At 45.3% G+C, this 19,759-nt stretch overlaps 1 protein-coding gene across 2 annotated transcripts in view; it reads right to left on the bottom strand.

Moving 5' to 3' along the window:
• Window positions 1-17,465: 17,465 nt before the first annotated feature.
• The window catches only part of LOC120980924 (FGF1 intracellular binding protein), a 177,389-nt gene continuing 175,095 nt past the window's right edge, over window positions 17,466-19,759 (bottom strand). For both annotated transcript variants that reach the window (XM_040410302.1, XM_040410304.1), the window contains exon 11: window positions 17,466-17,738. In XM_040410302.1, coding sequence (XP_040266236.1) covers window positions 17,669-17,738 — 70 coding nt within the window. In that variant the 3' untranslated portion in view covers window positions 17,466-17,668. The remainder of the gene's footprint in view (window positions 17,739-19,759) is intronic.

A 19,759-nucleotide genomic window follows, 5' to 3' on the forward strand; every position in this document is an offset into this window, starting at 1 on the left:
TAGAGGTATTTAAGGAGGCTCAAATTAGTAATACCCTCCCAGCTTCTATGAATGAGGCCATTATTATGGTTATCCCGAAACCAGGGAAAGATGCCCTAGAGGCAGAATCTTACCGACCCATTTCTTGGTTACAGGTGGACGTCAAACTGTTGGCGAAGGTGTTGGCTAACCGCTTGAACTCTGTGATCAAGTCCATGATCCACTCTGATCAAGTCGGATTCATACCGAACATGTCGACGGCAGTGAATATTAGACGATTGTACCTGAATATCCAGGTGGGCCAGATCCATGCGTCGGGTGTGGTGGTTGCGTCTTTGGACGTGGCCAAAGCATTCGATAGTGTGGAGTGGCAATACCTCATTCTGGTGCTAAAGACCATGGGATTCGGGTCAGGGTTCATTAATTGGATCCGATTATTGTATGCACGCCCTACAGCTAGACCACAGGTGAATGGCAGTCTTTCTGACTCCTTTGCACTACACAGGGGGACTAGGCAGGGGTGTCCCCTCTCGCCACTATCGTTTGCGATCGCCGTGGAACCTTTGGCAGAAGCTCTCCGGGGGGCAGAGGCAGTGAAAGGTATTACTTGTGGGTCGGTAACGGAAAAGGTCGCTCTCTATGCGGACGACCTCTTGCTGTTTCTTGACGACTGGACTTCCTTTCTACCGGGCAGCTATGCAGATTAATAATGATTTTGGGCATCTTTCTGGCTTGACCATTAATTGGGCAAAGTCGTGGCTAATGCCTTTGGGGAGGGTTGCACAGACAGACCATAGTTTTACGGCGGGCTTGCAGATTGTATCCTCCTTTAAGTATCTAGGTGTTCAGGTATCGACGAATCCTCAGGATTTTATCCGTCTGAATTTGTTGTTGCTATTGGATACGTTTAGACGGAAGATCCAAGTGTGGATTAAGCTCCCCTTGTCGCTTATTGGCCGCACCAATCTGTTGAAGATGATCCTTATGCCACAACTTTTGTATATGTTACATAATGCCCCGTCCTGGATCCCCTTACGAATATTTCATACTATTAATGCAATATTTCGGGACCTCATCTGGAAGAAAAAAATACCTCGTATAAGGCTTACGGTTTTGTGTAGACCCAAAACCCAAGGGGGGCTGAGCGTCCCTGACCCACGGATGTATTATATGGCGGCCCAATTGCAACACCTTTGGGGATGGGAAGAGGTGGATAAGTTGAATACAGCTGGGCGAGTTGTGCAGCAACTTATTCATAACAAGAATATAATAGCGGAGTTGGAGGGCGGTACTTTTTATGACAAAGGCAGGCAATATGGTATATGGTATTTTGCGTACTATTCACACAGTATGGTGGAAGGCTAAAGAGATTGTAGGGATTTAAGGGTATACCCAATTTACCCCAGTCTGGCCTAACTATCTGTATAAGGAGCTAAACACGGTAACGAGCGCAAAACTTTGGGGCGCCTATGGTCTTAATCAAATGTGTCAGCTGTATGAGAATAATTGTCTTAAGTCCTTCAATATGCTACAGCAAGAGTTTGGATTGCCTAAAACGTTGTTTTATGTCTACCTTCAGGTACGACATGCTGTGCAGATGCAGGATCATAAGGAGAAAATAGTACCTGCTGATACGCATTTGATTACCACTCATACGGCCTCCCTGGGGGATACAAGGGGTGTGATCTCCTCGTACTATTTGAGCTTAATAGAGGCATTACATAAGGCCCATCCTCTGCAGCTATATGTAAATGGCAGCAAGATATCGCTAACTTAACAACGGAACAATGGGAGGAGGTCTCGGAGGATTTCCCTGTGGTAGCAGTGAGTGAGGCCCATAGTCTCTCACAACTGCTATTACTGCATAGAGTGTGTTTTTTTGGGGTTGTTTGCAAATTTCTTTTTAATTGAAATTCAATAAAAAAGATTTGAATTAAAACAGTGACTTTCACAATGCCGTTCCTTTAATAATACCCGCCCCTTTAACAGTGACCTCCACAGTGCCTGCCCCTTTAACAGTGACCTCCACAGTACCTGCCCCTTTAACATTGACCACTCATCTAACAGTGAGTGCCCGCCCCTTTAACAGTGACCTCCACAGTGCCCGCCCCTTTAACATTGACCACCCCTTTAACATTGACCACCCCTTTAACAGTGACCTTCATAGTTGCTGCCCCTTTAACAGTGGCTTCCACAGTGCCCGCCCCTTTAACATTGACCACCCCTTTAACAGTGACCTTCATAGTGGCCACCCCTTTAACAGGGCCTCCACAGTGCCTGCCCCTTTAACAGTGACCTCCACAGTACCCGCCCCTTTAACAGTGAACTCCAAGGGCGCGTCCGTTTAATGGTGGCCCCTGCCCCCATGCATGTAGCAGTGTAGTTGTGCCATCATACGTCATATGACTGAATATTTAAGTACCTGCGAACTGCTAAAACCTGTGATCAGTTGTTATGGCAACCTGGAGTAGGACCTGCGAGCTTCTATTGGCTAATAAGGGACATGTGACCGTGTAAATGGCAGTTCGGATTTAAGTGAAAGGCTTGCTGGCTTCTACTGGCTAATGCAGGTTATTTTTTGGGAATATCTCAGGAACGGTACGTCCTAGAGAGCTGAGACCTGTTCTAAAACCGGACACCTGATGTACCTTTGTGCCAAATTTGGTAAAGATCGGTCCAGTCCTTTGGTTACGTATAAAGAACATCTAGACAGACAGACAGACAGACATAAAGTCATATATAAATATACAGTACAGACCAAAAGTTTGGACACACCTTCTCATTCAAAGAGTTTTCTTTATTTTCATGACTATGAAAATTGTAGATTCACACTGAAGGCATCAAAACTATGAATTAACACATGTGGAATTATATATATAACAAACAAGTGTGAAACAACTGAAAATATGTCATATTCTAGGTTCTTCAAAGTAGCCACCTTTTGCTTTGATTACTGCATTGCACAATTTTGGCATTCTCTTGATGAGCTTCAAGAGGTAGTCCCCTGAAATGGTTTTCACTTCACAGGTGTGCCCTGTCAGGTTTAATAAGTGGGATTTCTTGCCTTATAAATGGATTGGGACCATCAGTGGCGTTGAGGAGAAGTCAGGTGGATACACAGCTGATAGTCCTACTGAATTGACTGTTAGAATTTGTATTATGGCAAGAAAAAAGCAGCTAAGTAAAGAAAAACAAGTGGCCATCATTACTTTAAGAAATGAAGGTCAGTCAGTCAGCCGAAAAATTGGGAAAACTTTGAAAGTAAGGGCTATTTGACCATGAAGGAGAGTGATGGGGTGCTGCGCCAGATGACCTGGCCTCCACAGTCACCGGACCTGAACCCAATCGAGATGGTTTGGGGTGAGCTGGACCGCAGAGTGAAGGCAAAAGGGCCAACAAGTGCTAAGCATCTCTGGGAACTCCTTCAAGACTGTTGGAAGACCATTTCAGGGGACTACCTCTTGAAGCTCATCAAGAGAATGCCAAGAGTGTGCAAAGCAGTAATCAAAGCAAAAGGTGGCTACTTTGAAGAACCTAGAATATGACATATTTTCAGTTGTTTCACACTTGTTTGTTATGTATATAATTCCACATGTGTTAATTCATAGTTTTGATGCCTTCAGTGTGAATCTACAATTTTCATAGTCATGAAAATAAAGAAAACTCTTTGAATGAGAAGGTGTGTCCAAACTTTTGGTCTGTACTGTATATATATATATATATATATATATATATATATATATATATATACACTGCTCAAAAAAATAAAGGGAACACTTAAACAACACAATGTAACTCCAAGTGAATCACACTTCTGTGAAATCAAACTGTCCACTTAGGAAGCAACACTAAGTGACAATCAATTTCACATGCTTTTGTGCTAATGAGATAGACAACAGGTGGAAATTATAGGCAATTAGCAAGACACCCCCAATAAAGGAGTGGTTCTGCAGGTGGTGACCACAGACCACTTCTCAGTTCCTATGCTTCCTGGTTGATGTTTTGGTCACTTTTGAATGCTGGCGGTGCTTTCACTCTAGTGGTAGCATGAGACGGAGTCTACAACCCACACAAGTGGCTCAGGTAGTGCAACTTATCCAGGATGGCACATCAATGCGAGCTGTGGCAAGAAGGTTTGCTGTGTCTGTCAGCGTAGTGTCCAGAGCATGGAGGCGCTTCCAGGAGACAGGCCAGTACATCAGGAGACGTGGAGGAGGCCGTAGGAGGGCAACAACCCAGCAGCAGGACCGCTACCTCCGCCTTTGTGCAAGGAGGAACAGGAGGAGCACTGCCAGAGCCCTGCAAAATGACCTCCAGCAGGCCACAAATGTGCATGTGTCTGCTCAAACGGTCAGAAACAGACTCCATGAGGGTGATATGAGGGCCCGACGTCCACAGGTGGGGGTTGTGCTTACAGCCCAACACCGTGCAGGACGTTTGGCATTTGCCAGAGAACACCAAGATTGGCAAATTCGCCACTGGTGCCCTGTGCTCTTCACAGATGAAAGCAGGTTCACACTGAGCACATGTGACAGACGTGACAGAGTATGGAGATGCCGTGGAGAACGTTCTGCTGCCTGCAACATCCTTCAGCATGACCGGTTTGGCATTGGGTCAGTAATGGTGTGAGGTGGCATTTCTTTGGAGGGCCGCACAGCCCTCCATGTGCTCGCCAGAGGTAGCCTGACTGCCATTAGGTACTGAGATGAGATCCTCAGACCCCTTGTGAGACCATATGCTGGTGCGGTTGTCCCTGGGTTCCTCCTAATGCAAGACAATGCTAGACCTCATGTGGCTGGAGTGTGTCAGCAGTTCCTGCAAGACGAAGGCATTGATGCTATGGACTGGCCCGCCCGTTCCCCAGACCTGAATCCAATTGAGCACATCTGGGACATCATGTCTCGCTCTATCCACCAACGTCAGGTTGCACCACAGACTGTCCAGGAGTTGGCAGATGCTTTAGTCCAGGTCTGGGAGGAGATCCCTCAGGAGACCGTCCGCCACCTCATCAGGAGCATGCACAGGCATTGTAGGGAGGTCATACAGGCACGTGGAGGCCACACACACTACTGAGCCTCATTTTGACTTGTTTTAAGGACATTACATCAAAGTTGGATCAGCCTGTAGTGTGTTTTTACACTTTAATTTTGAGTGTGACTCTAAATCCAGGCCTCCATGGGTTGAAAAATTTGATTTCCATTTTTTTATTTTTGTGTGATTTTGTTGTCAGCACATTCAACTATGTAAAGAACAAAGTATTTCAGAAGAATATTTAATTAACTCAGACCTAGGATGTGTTATTTTTGTGTTCCCTTTATTTTTTTGAGCAGTGTATATTATATATTTTGTAAGGGATCATCTCTTTTCAGGGGGTCACACTCACAGATATCTTCGCAGACACAGTTATAATGTCCAAACTCTTGCTTTATTTCAGACACTTTAGCAAAGCACAGGTTACGAAGTCGCAGCTTCAACTTATCAAGTGTGACATCCACACAAAATAACAAACCCTTGCCCGGCTAGGTTCTAACTAAATACATAAGCATATCCCTGACTCACCTAGAGAGCCCTGTTCACACATGGAACACAAATGCGGCTTTCCTCAGCCATACAGTCCAGCAACCTCCAGGCTGTGACACTTCAATACCTTTTGGGGGATTGTGGCCCAGTAGTCCTCCCGACTCTGGCCTCGTGATCCTTGCTTCACAGGAGTCACCGCGTCCCCCAAAGTTCAGGCTATCGCCTAGCCTCATGGCCCCTCAGCCCACCCGGCTGAGACCACTCACACAGAGCCTCACCAGGACTCTGCTTCACAAAACACTCCAGAGTGAGACACACCCAATTCCAGAAACCAGATTAAATGGAATCCCTGGACGTGAGCATGCCCTAAGTCCCGGACTGGAGCATGGGGAACAGGCACCCACCCAACACATTGCCTGTTCCCAGTAAAAGCCCGCCCTGAAATAGCTGAACCAGCTACACTATCTATAGTCCAGCTACCCCCAACTACTTTAGTGGACACCTGGACTAGGGCTTTTACTCCACCAAGGCCGGGCCCCTTGGTGACACGCTCCTGGTGCAAACAACACCTCAATGTTCACATTGCCACAATGTGTATATATATATATATATATATATATACAGGGTGGGCCATTTATATGGATACACCTTAATAAAATGGGAATGGTTGGTGATATTAACTTCCTGTTTGTGGCACATTAGTAAATGTGAGGGGGGAAACTTTTCAACATGGGTGGTGACCATGGCGGCCATTTTGAAGTCAGCCATTTTGAATCCAACTTTTGTTTTTTCAATAGGAAGAGGGTCATGTGACACATCAAACTTATTGGGAATTTCACAAGAAAAACAATGGTGTGCTTGGTTTTAACGTAACTTTATTCTTTCATGAGTTATTTACAAGTTTCTGACCACTTATAAAATGTGTTCAATGTGCTGCCCATTGTGTTGGATTGTCAATGCAACCCTTTTCTCCCACTCTTCACACACTGATAGCAACACCGCAGGAGAAATGCTAGCACAGGCTTCCAGTATCCGTAGTTTCAGGTGCTGCACATCTCGTATCATCTGAAGGCAATCGTCTATGCTGTGAAGATACGAGATGTGCAGCACCTGAAACTACGGATACTGGAAGCCTGTGCTAGCATTTCTCCTGCGGTGTTGCTATCAGTGTGTGAAGAGTGGGAGAAGAGGGTTGCATTGACAATCCAACACAATGAATACATTTTATAAGTGGTCAGAAACTTGTAAATAACTCATGAAAGAATAAAGTTACGTTAAAACCAAGCACACCATTGTTTTTCTTGTGAAATTCCCAATCAGTTTGATGTGTCACATGACCCTCTTCCTATTGAAAAAACAAAAGTTGGATTCAAAATGGCCGATTTCAAAATGGCCGCCATGGTCACCACCCATCTTGAAAAGTTTCCCCCCTCACATATACTAATGTGCCACAAACAGGAAGTTAATATCACCAACCATTCCCATTTTATTAAGGTGTATCCATATAAATGGCCCACCCTTTATATATAAAACTAACTACCACTAACTGCAAGTCTTTTTTCACACCAAAAAATGCAAAAAAAAACTCTACAATGTGCAGATGCAAATGAGCACACTACTGATCGGTGCTCTGCAGCACGTACGCACACAGATTGTGCGTGTGTGTAATAACTAGTAAAAAAATTAACTACAGTATTAAAAAAGTGAATGCTGGCTAAAATTAACTGATATCTATATATATATATATATATATATATATATATATATATATAAATATAGAACTCTATATATATTTATATAAACCTCTAACTACAATTTCTTCTTTTTGAACAAAAAAAAAGAAGGAAAAATTGGTAAAAAATAAACACAAATGTGGGGGGAAAAAAAATTAAAAAATTAAAAAAAGCGCAAAAAATACTCCCCAGTTGCTGAGCAGACATGTATGCACTGAACAGCAATTGGCGGTCACTGCTCGCACGCAGAAAAAGTGCAGAGCTGGAAAATTGTAAAAAAAACAAAAAAAAAACCGCATGAACAAAATGGCGTCAGTAAAAAAAAAGGACGGCGTTAAGGTACAGGGACGGAGGGTGATTTAGGGATCTGGAACTGCCGCAAATGAAAAAAAATAATCAGAGCAGCAATTCCAGATGTTCTTCTTTCAGCAGGAAAGGGTTAAATTGCTGTGGTGGTGCACCACAAGTCCCCGCAAGCCAACAAGCAGCACAGAAAAGGATAGAACCTCTCTGCACGCAGTCACCAGCTAGAATGGCTGCATGCAGGGAAGTTCAGCCCTTTCCTGTGCAACTATAGCGCTGCCATTGGCTGGAGCGTTGTTCCAGCCAATTGCAGAGCTGGCAGGGGACGCCAAACACTGGTGTCCCCTGCCTGACCTCGGTGGAGACAGGTGCTGACTAGTTCGGCACCAGTCACCCCTGTACCACCCACCTGCAGGTCCATGAATGATCCGGAGCTGCGATTGGCCGGTCTGCAGAAACCGGCCAATCGCAGCGATCGGGGCTGCAGGGGGGTGGAAAAACCTCCCTGTGCCCGTAGGAAAGATGGCTGCCTGCCGTGCAGAGCAGCCATTGCACCCCGATCACCGAGCGATTTCGCTCAGGGACTGGGTGTACACAGCGCCTTACATGTACGGCGCTGGTATTTGTGTCCCACATTTCTGCGCCGTACATGTATGGCGCTGTTATTCTACGGGTTAAAGGGGTTGTCTCTTCATGGACAATGGGGGCATATCGCTAGGATATGCCCCCTATTGTCTTATATGTGTAGGTCCAACCGCTGGGACCCACACCTATATTGAGAACGGAGCCCGGCAAGGTGGTGGCTGGAGGACTCCAGTCTGGCCACCACCAAGCTGGCTCCCCATAGAAGTGAATGGGAGCATACTGCGCATGCGAGGCCCCCAATCACTTCTGTGAGGCCGGCCCCAAAGAAAATGAATGGAGGGCGGCTGAGCATGCTCAGTGTGCCCTCCTTCATTTACTGGGGTCCATTCTCGATATAGGTGCAGGTCCCAGTAGGAGCCACACCTGTAAGAGAATGGGGGCATATCCTAGCGATATGCCCTCATTGTCCATGATGAGACAAACCCTTTAAGATACAGCCAGGAAGCAGTATGGTGAGTCTATCCATTCATCTATGTACATAAAATTCTTCAATACATGTCAATACTTGCCTTTGTCTGCGGGTAAAACAGTTATTTTGGTAGTAGTGGACAGGTTTAGCAAAATGGTACACTTCATTGCGTTACCCGCACTACCTAATGCTAAGACTCTTGCTCAGGTATTCGTCAGTGAAATCGTGAAGCTTCACGGGGTCCCCTCCGATGTTGTTTCGGATCGAGGTACCCAGTTTATTTCTAAATTTTGGAAAGCTTTTTGTTCCCGTTTGGGGGTACACTTGTCATTTTCATCAGCTTTCCATCCTCAGTCGAATGGACAGACTGAGCGTACCAACCAAAACCTGGAGACATATCTAAGATGTTTTGTGTCTGAAAACCAAGAGTTGTGGTCATCATATTTACCGTTAGCTGAGTTTGCCATAAATAATCGTCGTCAGGAATCCACTGGCAAGTCACCATTTCTTGGTGCATATGGTTTTCATCCCCAATTGTGTACTTTCAAAGAGGGGGGGTCTTCTGGGTTTCCCGAAGAGGAACGGTTTTCGTCATCTCTTTCATCGGTATGGCAGAAGGTGCAAGCTAACTTGAAAAATATGGGAGGTAAATACAAATGCATGGCTGATAAGAGACGGTCGCCAGGTCCGGACCTAGGAGTGAATGACTATGTGTGGTTGTCTACTAGGAATATTAAATTGAAGGTTCCCTCTTGGAAACTGGGTCCTAGGTTTATTGGTCCTCACAAAATTGTAGCCATCATTAACCCCGTGGCTTTTCGCCTGGAGTTACCTCAGACTTTTAAAATCCATAATGTCTTTCATAAGTCGTTACTCAAAAAATATGTTCCACCTCTATAACCGTCACCACTGCCACCCCCTCCTGTTGTTGTGGATGGTAATCTAGAATTTCAGATATCCAAAATTGTTAATTCTCGTCGGGTCCGCCGCTCTCTTCAATATCTGGTGCATTGGAGAGGTTACGGTCCCGAGGAAAGAATGTGGGTTCCTGCGTCTGAGGTAAACGCCGACAAGCTAGTTCGGGTTTTTCATGTCTCTCATCCTGAGAGACCTGGTCCTGAGTGTCCGGAGGCCCCTCGTAGAAAGGGGGGTACTGTCACGAGGGTGTCAAGAACCACGCCTGACTCCGTTATACCCGGGGTTAGGAAGTCGCAGCGGTTGGCTGCGCGCTCTATGTAAGATAGGGCTGTTTCCTTATGGTAGCTTTCTGGGTTTGCTTTGCAACCCTTTTTGGCTCACTCAGGGATCCGTAGCTCCTTCTCCTCAGCTGTTCCTTGTCCAGCACTCCCAACCTCCTTATATTCCACTCTCACACTTCTCTGGTTGCCAGATATAGAGCTTCCTGCCTGGACATCTATTCTGACCCTCTGGAGCTGTGTTGCTGCGTTCTCTGGTTGTTGGTCCAGAACGCTACCCTCCGGATCCCTGTTGGACCTTTGTGGTCAGCTGTGGTCGCCCACCTGGGTGTATGTGTTTGTCTGTATTGTCTGTCCTCTCCCTGGTGTTTCCCTCTTAGTGTCAGTGGTGCGGACTAGCGATCCCACCGGCCCGTTCACTATCTAGGGCTCATTTTAGGGAAAGCCAGGGTTTAGGCACGTGATCGCTGCACGGGTGAGGAACCCGTCTAGGGACGTCAGGGCAGTCAGGTGCCAGCCGCAAGGTGAGTCAGGGGTCACCACCTTTCCCTCTCCCTTGGGCAGGGCTTTCCCTTTTCCCTCCCTGTGCGTGACGCCGGTCATTACACTGGCGTGAGCGCGGGGAAGCCAAAGACGTCACACCTGTCAGTACGGGTGCCTTCAGAGGAAAAAAAACATAAGTAATAAAGCCCACCATAATGCCCTCCCCAGTAGAAATAATTCTCCTGATAATGTGACAGTGCAAAAAATACCCCCTTGTAATGCCCCCAGTTGAGTTAATGTTCCCATTGTGTCCCCATAATGTGCCAGTATAAAATACCCCTATATAGTGCCCCTAGTAAATGCCCCCCCCTTCCTCCTAGTTCCCCCATAATGTACCAGTATAAAATACCCCTTCTTAGTGCCCCCCGGAGATGACCCCATAGTACTCCTCTCTCCCCTTCCCCATAGTACCCACAATAATGTGTCCCAGTATAAAATGCCACTGTACAGAGCCCTCCATATAACATACCCCTTCTTTGTGGCCTCAGTAGATGCCTCTATAGTGCCACCTAAAAATGTACCAGTAAAAAGTGTCCCCCAATGATGCCCCCGGCCTCAATGTCACATTACCCCTCCTCCATCCATGTCACATTTCTCCCCCTCCATGTCACTTCACCCCCTCCGTGTCACATTTCTCCCCCCCCCCCAATGGCACATTTCTCCCCCCCCCCCCTTATGGGCCTGGCAGGCTGGCAGCAGCACATCTTACCCCCCATGACACATTTCTCCCCCTCCATGGGCCTGGCAGCAGCACACCAGTAACAGTAAGTTATTATCATCAGGCCAGTGAGGGGGGGGGGGGAGGGGGGGGCACAGCAGCCAGCAGGACACACACCTGAGTCACTTGACCTGACCTTGGGCTTTTTTGGGCACCAGTCCTCAGTCTGTCTTCGGGCGCCGGCGGCAGCCAGGCACGGACACTGAGGTGAGGCAAGGCCCTGGCTCCTTCTGCCCTGTGGCTGCGCATCGCTCTGAGGGCGGGGCTGGCGTTGTGTTCAGTCAGAGAAGACGTGCCTGTGTGGCGGCACGCTCCGAGCCCCAGCAGCCACTGCTCTCTTAAAGAGGCAGAGAAGCTCAGAGCGGCCTGTCCGCTTAACACTCTGCGAACTGGTTTGCAGGCCACCCGGAAGCCAATAAAATTGCGGTTGCGGCGGAAGCTATAGCGAGGTCCCCACCAGCGCGAGGCCTTAGGTGGCAGCCTAAGTGGCCTAATGGAAGAGCAGCCTCTGATGATTTCTGTCCATCATTGTGAATTTAGGCCAAGTTCACACCAGTTATTTGGTCAGTTATTTCTATCAGAAAATTGCAGATCTGCAAAACACAGACACCAGCCATGTGCGTTCTGCATTTTGCGGACCGCACATGGCCAGCACTATAATAGAAATGCCTTTCCTTGTCCGTGTCTATAAACAAGAATAGGACTTGTCCTATTTTTTTTTTGCGGGGCACAGTCTGCTGTCCCCATTGAAAATGAATGGGTCCGCACCGTTCCGCAAAATTGCGGAACGGATGCAGACCTATTTTGGGGACGTGTGAATGGACCCTTATTGTGAGCCAAAACCAGTAGTAAAGTCTACTCAGAGATCAGGTATAAGGGAAGGATCTGCTCATGTTCTGTGTTTTTGACCGGCACCTGGTTTTGGCTCACAATAACTGATGGAAATAACTGACCAAATAACTGAAGTGACAACTTGGCCTCTATTTGTATGTAAATTGGTCGGCTCAGGCTAACTACAAGGCATTATGGCCAAGCCTTTTGGCCAGAGCACGGCCCGGAATTGTGATCCTCCTGCATATTTCCTGCCTTGCTGTCTATTTTTGCCATTTTGAGTGTTTTGTCCAAATCAAGTAGCAAAATTTCGCATTCGCTTGAATCTGAAGTTTTGGGGAAATTCAAGAAAACTTTGATTTGTTTAGAATTGATTTGCTCATCTCAGCTTACACTATCCTCATTTCTCTGACATCTGTCGCTGAGGGGCAGTATTGAGGGCCCCCATATGCCCAATTGTTTTCGAATCCTATAGATCTGCAAGATATTTAATCTTTACACTTAAAATTTAAAGCATACCTGAGTTTTGCAAAAAAAAAAAAAAGCTACATGATGGCTATGCTTCTTTGTACAATCAGAACTGTGAATGAAGTTATGTTTGGGCTTCCCTAATGTTTTTAGCCATATGTTTGTGTTTCAGCTGCTCAGCTAGATGCTTTTCACTCAGAAGCAAGGGGGTGTATCCCTTCTGTGAAAGTCTGCCAGCACTGTACTGCTGTGACCTCCTTTCCTTTAATTCCCACTGTATTCTAGGGAGCTCAGAAAACTGATAAAGAGGGATACATCACATTTAGGGCTCATGCACACGAACGTATATTCTTTCCATGTCCGTTCCGTTGTTTTTTAGGACCGTATACGGAACCATTCATTTCAATGGGTCCACAAAAAAAGAGGAAGTTACTCAGTGTGCATTCCGTTTCCGTATGTCCGTATTTCTGTTCCGCAAAATAATAGAACATGTCCTATTATTGTCCGCATCATGGACAAGGATAGTACTGTTCTATCAGGGGCCAGCTGTTCCGTTTCACAAAATACGGAATGCACACGGACGTCATCCATATTTTTTGCGGTCCCGTTTTTTGCGGACCGCAAAATAGATATAGTCGTGTGCATGAGCCCTATGTGTTCAGAAGCAGTTGTTTTATCAGGCTCAGGATCTCAGCTATCTCTGAGACGCCACCACGTACTCTCAGCTGTTCAGAGACAGATGCTGATTGACAGCAGGCAATGATTTTTTAACCCCTTAAGGACCTGCGCCGTACATGTATGTTGCTGTGATCGGGCGGCTGCAGGAGATGCGCCCTCCCGATCCGTGGCAGGGGTCCAGCAGTCACTGATAGCCAGACCCATACTGCATGCGCCGGCATCGGTGAAATCACCGATGCCAGCACATTAACCCTTGATGTGCCGCCGTCAGCGCTGACCGTGGCACGAGCGATGTGTGGAGGGAGGGAGAGAGCAACCATCGGGTCCCCACGCTGCTGTGACGGGGACCCGATGGCAGGGAAGGCAGCCCGTTGCCGTGACAGCCTGTGAGATCCAGCCCCCTGACAGTCGCCCAAAAAATTAAAAGAATGCTTTCAGAATGTGGAGACACTAAAAAATAATTTTTTTCAAAAATGCTTTATTATGTAAAACTGAAACAAACAACCAAAAAAGTTGTCATATTTGGTATTGTCGCATCCGTAACAACCTGCTCTATAAAAATAGCACATGATCTAACCTGTCAGATGAACGTTGTAAATAACTAAAAATAAAAATGGTGCCAAAGCTATTTTTTGTTACCTTGCCTCACAAAAAGTGTAATATAGAGCAACCAAAATCATATGTACCCTAAATTAGTACCAACAAAACTGTCACCTTATCCCATAGTTTCCAAAATGGCATCACTTTTTTGGAGTTTCTACTCTAGGGGTGCATCAGGGGGTCTTCAAATGTGACATGGCAGCTTAAAATTATCCCAGTGAAATCTGCCTTCCAAAAACCATATGGCGTTCCTTTCCTTCTGCGCCCTGCCGTGTGCCTGTACAACAGTTTACGACCACATGTGGAGTGTTTCTGTAAACTACAGAATCAGGGCAATAAATATTGAGTTTAGTTTGGCTGTTAACCCTTGCTTTGTTACTGGAAAGAAATGGATTAAAGTGGAAAATCTGCCAAAAAACAGAAATTCTGAAATTTCATCTCCATTTTCCATTCACTCTTGTGGAACACCTTAACCCTAAGTTCACACTTGTGCGTTTTACAACGCGTTCGAACGCGCTGTAAAACGTATGACCGATGCAAACCAATGCTTCCCTATGGGACTGGTTCACATTTTCGCGTTTTACAGCGCGTTCGAACGCGCTGAAAAACGCCCGACGCATAAACAAGTTCTTGAGCTTCTTTGGGGCGTTTTGTCGCGCGATTGGGCCATAGGACACTGCTGTCAATCACACAAACGCGCGTAATACGCGCGTTGACTATGGACAAAAACGCGCATATCAAATACGCTCAGGTCTGAACCCAGTGAAAGGGTTAACAAAGTTTCTAAAATCAGTTTTGAATACCTTGAGGGGTGTAGTTTCTATTATGTAAGCCTCACAAAGTGACTTCAGACCTGAACTGGTTCTTAAAAAGTAGGTTTTGGAAATTTACTGAAAAATTTCAAGATTTGCTTCTAAATTTCTAAGCCTTCTAACATCCCCAAAAAATAAAATGGCATTTACAAAATGATCCAAACATGAAGTAGACATATGGGGAATGTAAAGTAATAACTATTTTTGGAGGTATTACTATCTATTATAAAAGTAGAGAAATTGATTTGCAAAAAATGGCCTCGTCCTTAAGGTGAAATATGGCAGGGTCCTTAAGGGGTTAAATGAAGTAATTAATTGAAATTTAATTGTATGGAAGTACAATGACTCTTTGAAGAAAAATAAATCAATTGTAAGCATATTACTCCCTGTCCAACAAGGGGTGTGGCTTCATAGGGAAAAGGAGTGGCCTATATGTTGCTCCATGCACCAAAATTCTGGCACTTTTTCGGAGTGAAACTACGCCAACTTATAGGTGGTGTAAACTTAGACTACACAGTTTGTTTTTGTGCACACACAAAATTTTTGGCGCCCAGACAATTCCGGGACATGGACAAATGTGCATAAACAGAATTCTAGTGTAAAGCTGGCGTAGGATTTGCTATACTCCAAAGTTGCAAAAGGTCCACGCGCCAGAATAGTACATCAAAGCTCCTTGATCTGAATACTTTTGTAATTGCATGTAATTAAACATTTAGTGTTGCCACTGAGTTATTCAATTAAATCTATCTGTATAGCGCCACCTGCTGTTTGTCCTTTGCTTAAATTCTCTGTCCAGCTCACTGAGGTTGACATACATGCTCAGTTCCATCTTTCAGCTGCCACCAGTTGCAGCAGAAAGTGCAAGTCCCCTGAGCTTCCAGCTCGAAATAAATCCATGAGCGTGGGGCGCCCTGACGTCACTCTGAAGCGCCCCGGGAGCCGCACGGACGGTAAGTATACTGCTCCCCCGCTCCCCACTACACTTTACCATGGCAACCAGGACTTTAGCGTCCTGGCAGCCATGGTAACCATTCAGAAAAAGCTAAACGTCGGATCCGGTAATGCGCCGAAACAACGTTTAGCTTAAGGCCGGATCCGGATTAATGCCTTTCAATGGGCATTAATTCCGGATCCAGCCTTGCGGCAAGTGTACAGGATTTTTGACCGGAGCAAAAAGCGCAGCATGCTGCGGTATTTTCTCCAGCCAAAAAACGTTCCGTTCCGGAACTGAAGACATCCTGATGCATCCTGAACGGATTTATCTCCATTCAGAATGCATGGGGATAATCCTGATCAGGATTCTTCCGGCATAGAGCCCCGACGACGGAACTCTATGCCGGAACACAAGAACGCAAGTGTGAAAGAGCCCTAAGGAAATGTAAGGGGTTTACAATTCACTTACTTCAGGGATGCCCAACCTGTGGCCCTCCAACTGTTGCAAAACTAGAATTCCCAGCATACCCAGACAGCCTACAGCTATCAGCCTACAGTAGCGCATGCTGGGAGGTGTCGTTTTACATCAGCTGGAGGGCTGCAGGTTGAGCATCCATGACTTAGGCTACTTTCACATTAGCATTTTCAAATCTGCTATTGAGATCCGTCATAGAATTCTGATTTAAATTCAGTTTGGTTGCGCTCCCATCGCGGACAGAATAACGCTGCAAGCAGCGTTTTTTTTGTCCGCCATGTGGTGCGGAGCAAGACAGATCCGTCCTGACACACAATGTACGTCAATGGGGGCGGATCCGTTTTCTCTGACACAATAGAAAATGGATCTGTCCCCCATTGACTTTTAATGGTGTTCATGACGGATCAGTCATGGCTATAGAAGACATAATACAACTGAATCCGTTCATGAAGGATACATGCGGTTGTATTATGGTAACAGAAACGTTTTTGCAGATCCATGACGGATTTGCAAAAAACGATAATGTGAAAGTAGCCTTACTTCATCTGCAGTGGCTCCTTTCTCAGATTTCACTGAGGGTCACATGACCTCTTCTGCTCTGATGATGTTTCATGTAGATTCCTAAGGAGCAGATCTGTGTCTGTGCATAAGATGTCACTGTGCTGGCCACGCCACCCTGCACTGCCATCTGCTGCTGTCTGCCCTCTCCCTGGATTCTTCAGGAATGTTTAACCCCTTCTACCATTAGCAGCACAGACTCAGGGCTGGAGTCTTTGCAGAGCAGCTGCAGGCAGTGAAGAGACATAGGATCTTCCTTCCTCATCCTGCAAACACACAGCTGACAGACTGGAGGAGTTCTGCAGAGCATTGCACAAGAACAGGTAGGAGGAAGATCCTGTGTGCATCAGCAGTGTCATTGTACTGTACACATACAACATCCTGTTGAGTATCCCAGCAGTCAGACATGTCACTCAGGGCAGCAGTGTTATTCACTCCCTTTGCAGAGCACAAATATTCATGAGGAAAACCTCAGAGATTGTTGTAATTGCAGGTAAACAGAGGCCAAAAGAGAATCAGGGAAATGAGGAAATTTATTATTTTTTTTTGCCTAAAACTTGCTTAGCTTAGTTAATTATTGCTGAACATCAGAATTACACTGCTATATATTTTTTTTCATAACTCCGACAACCCCTTTAATGGGCAGATATCTGGATCCATGTGAGGTACAGGGCTGGTTCTAAGCTTGTTAGAAAGAGATTGCCATGTACTATATGATGTCTGATTCTCATTGTTTACATTACACATGGGATATGCCCTTTAAGTTAACCTGTCAGTAGAATCATGCTGCCAACCTCATTGCAAAGAACTAACTGTAGGGAGAGACTTGCCAGGCAGAGGGAAGCAAGAAACACCTAGTGGGCACTCTCTTTGAGCCTGGCTCTCCCTGTTTTCTCTGAAACGCCCCAGGGTGAAATATAGTTCTTTGTAATGAGAGAGCCTGCCATTTCGCATGTTGACAGTTTCCATATAAAGGTTCATTCGCAGCAAATAATATTAAATGTCCAGAGAGGTGAAAAATGATTGTGTATCATTGTCAAATGCTGAATATACACCGAAGAACAAACAGATGTAAGGAAATTTATTAAAAAACATCTCTATACATTCCATATGTACATACAGTATATACATAAAACATTAAAGACATTAGCGGGGGACTGTGAAGATTGGCCTATCCTATCTATTGCTGTGATATTTGTGAGACGTGATGGTATTAGATGACTATGAATTTCTTCAGGGTTAGCCATGAATTTATTCAGGAAAACAATCAGCTGTGATACATTTTCAGTAGACAGCTTCGTAAGGTGCCCATGTATCTCTCCCAAAGAGCCTGCTGCCTGAAAAGAACAAAGCAGTAAGCACGGTCAATAGTGAAATAAACTATACATTTCAGTAAACCTTGCACCTAGAGATAACTCTATGTGCAACTGAATTCAGGTTATAAACAAAGATCATATACTCACCAGCTTTGTGCTATGAATAATAAAATCAGAACTTTTATTAAGGGTACTATTACACTAGCGGTTTTCTTTTCCAGCGCTGAGTTCCGTCCTAGGTGCTCAAATCCGGAAAAGAACTGATCAGTTTTATCCTAATGCACTCTGAATGGAGAGTAATCCGTTCAGGATGCATCAGGATGTCTTCAGTTCGCTGTGTGTTCAGTCAAACCGGATCCGGCTTTTGCATGTTAAACCCGAAAAATGTGAAAAAAAAGTTAAAGTCCATAAATGGCGGATCCGTTTTTTCCAATGCATTTTTTCATTGTGATCAAAATCCTGATCAGGATTCAAATGTAATCTGTTTTCACACGTTTTTCCGGATCCGGCGGGCAGTTTCGGTGTCGGAATTGAACGCGGATTAAAACAACGCTAGTGTGAAAGTAGCCTTAAAGGGCTTCTGTCACCCCACTAAAGTCATTTTTTTTTTTTGGGCTAGTTAAATTCCTTATACTGCGATATATGAAAATATAATGGTCTTACTTACTTTCCTTCAGCAGTTTCTTATAAAAACGAACTTTTATAATATGTAAATTAGGTCTCTACCAGCAAGTAGGGCGTCTACTTGCTGGTAGCCGCCGCAAAAAACCGCCCCCTCGTCGTGTTGATTGACAGGGCCAGCCGCAATCTCCTCCTCCGGCCGGCCCTGTCAGCATTTCAAAAATCGCGCGCCTGTGTTCATTCGGCGCAGGCGCTCTGAGATGAGGAGGCTCGCTTCCTCAGAACTCCCTCAGTGCGCCTGCGCCGATGACGTCACCGAGAGAGAAGACGTCATCGGCGCAGGCGCACTGAGGGAGTGCTGGAGGCCGGAGGAGGAGATCGCGGCTGGCCCTGTCAATCAACACGACGAGGGGGCGGTTTTTTGCGGCGGCTACCAGCAAGTAGACGCCCTGCTTGCTGGTAGAGACCTAATTTACATATTATAAAAGTTCGTTTTTATAAGAAATTGCTGAAGGAAAGTAAGTAAGACCATTATATTTTCATATATCGCAGTATAAGGAATTTAACTAGCCCAAAAAAAAAATAATGACTTTAGTGGGGTGACAGAAGCCCTTTAATCAGATAAGTCTGTGTGTTGGTGTAAAAATGTTGCAAGTCATGGCATTTGCAATTTTTTTTTTTTTGCAACAATTAGAGAGCCACGCCACTTTACAAAGTGGTGTATGTTTAGGCAGAAAATTGAGATTCGACATGAATTATCTGCTATACTTGGAAATGTCACAAAAAAGTCGCAACCTACACCAGGCACACTGGCCAAATTTTAAAGACTAAGGCTAGTTTCACACTAGCGTTAAAATCTTTCAGAGGAATATTCATATATTCAGAGGAATAGCATGCAGGAGTTCATTGTATCTGACAGGTCTGAGTACCGCCAGGCACCATTGGCTATAATAGGAATGTTTTCAGCATTAGTGCTGGATTCCGACAGGCAAAATACGGTGCTTGAAGTGTTTTTTGTCTAGCCAAATCCCCGCCAGGTCCCATTATTTTGTATGGGCTCTGGCGGGGAAAGGTAGAAACCTGGCTCAATGACACAAAGCAAAACCACAGTTAAAAGTGACACAAAAACAATCTCAAATGATAAACGTCCCCGCTTGTCTTTGTATTGGAGAGTACTATTGACCATACCCTATGGCTCATCTTGCATTGATTTACTGTGTTGCAAGAAACAGTAAACACAGTAAGAAACACAGTCAGTGTTGAGCGCGTCTTCACAGTTATGTCCACAGAAGACAGAGGAGCGTTGCTTAGGCTCAATATGGGCCACTTTAGAGATATTTTTCTAATAGAAATGTATGATTTCAGTAATTAAAGTGTATTACAAAAATGGTCAGTATCACAGCTCCTACACACTACAAAAA

Source organism: Bufo bufo, chromosome 10 (assembly GCF_905171765.1).
Source record: "Bufo bufo chromosome 10, aBufBuf1.1, whole genome shotgun sequence".
Lineage (NCBI taxonomy): Eukaryota > Metazoa > Chordata > Amphibia > Anura > Bufonidae > Bufo > Bufo bufo.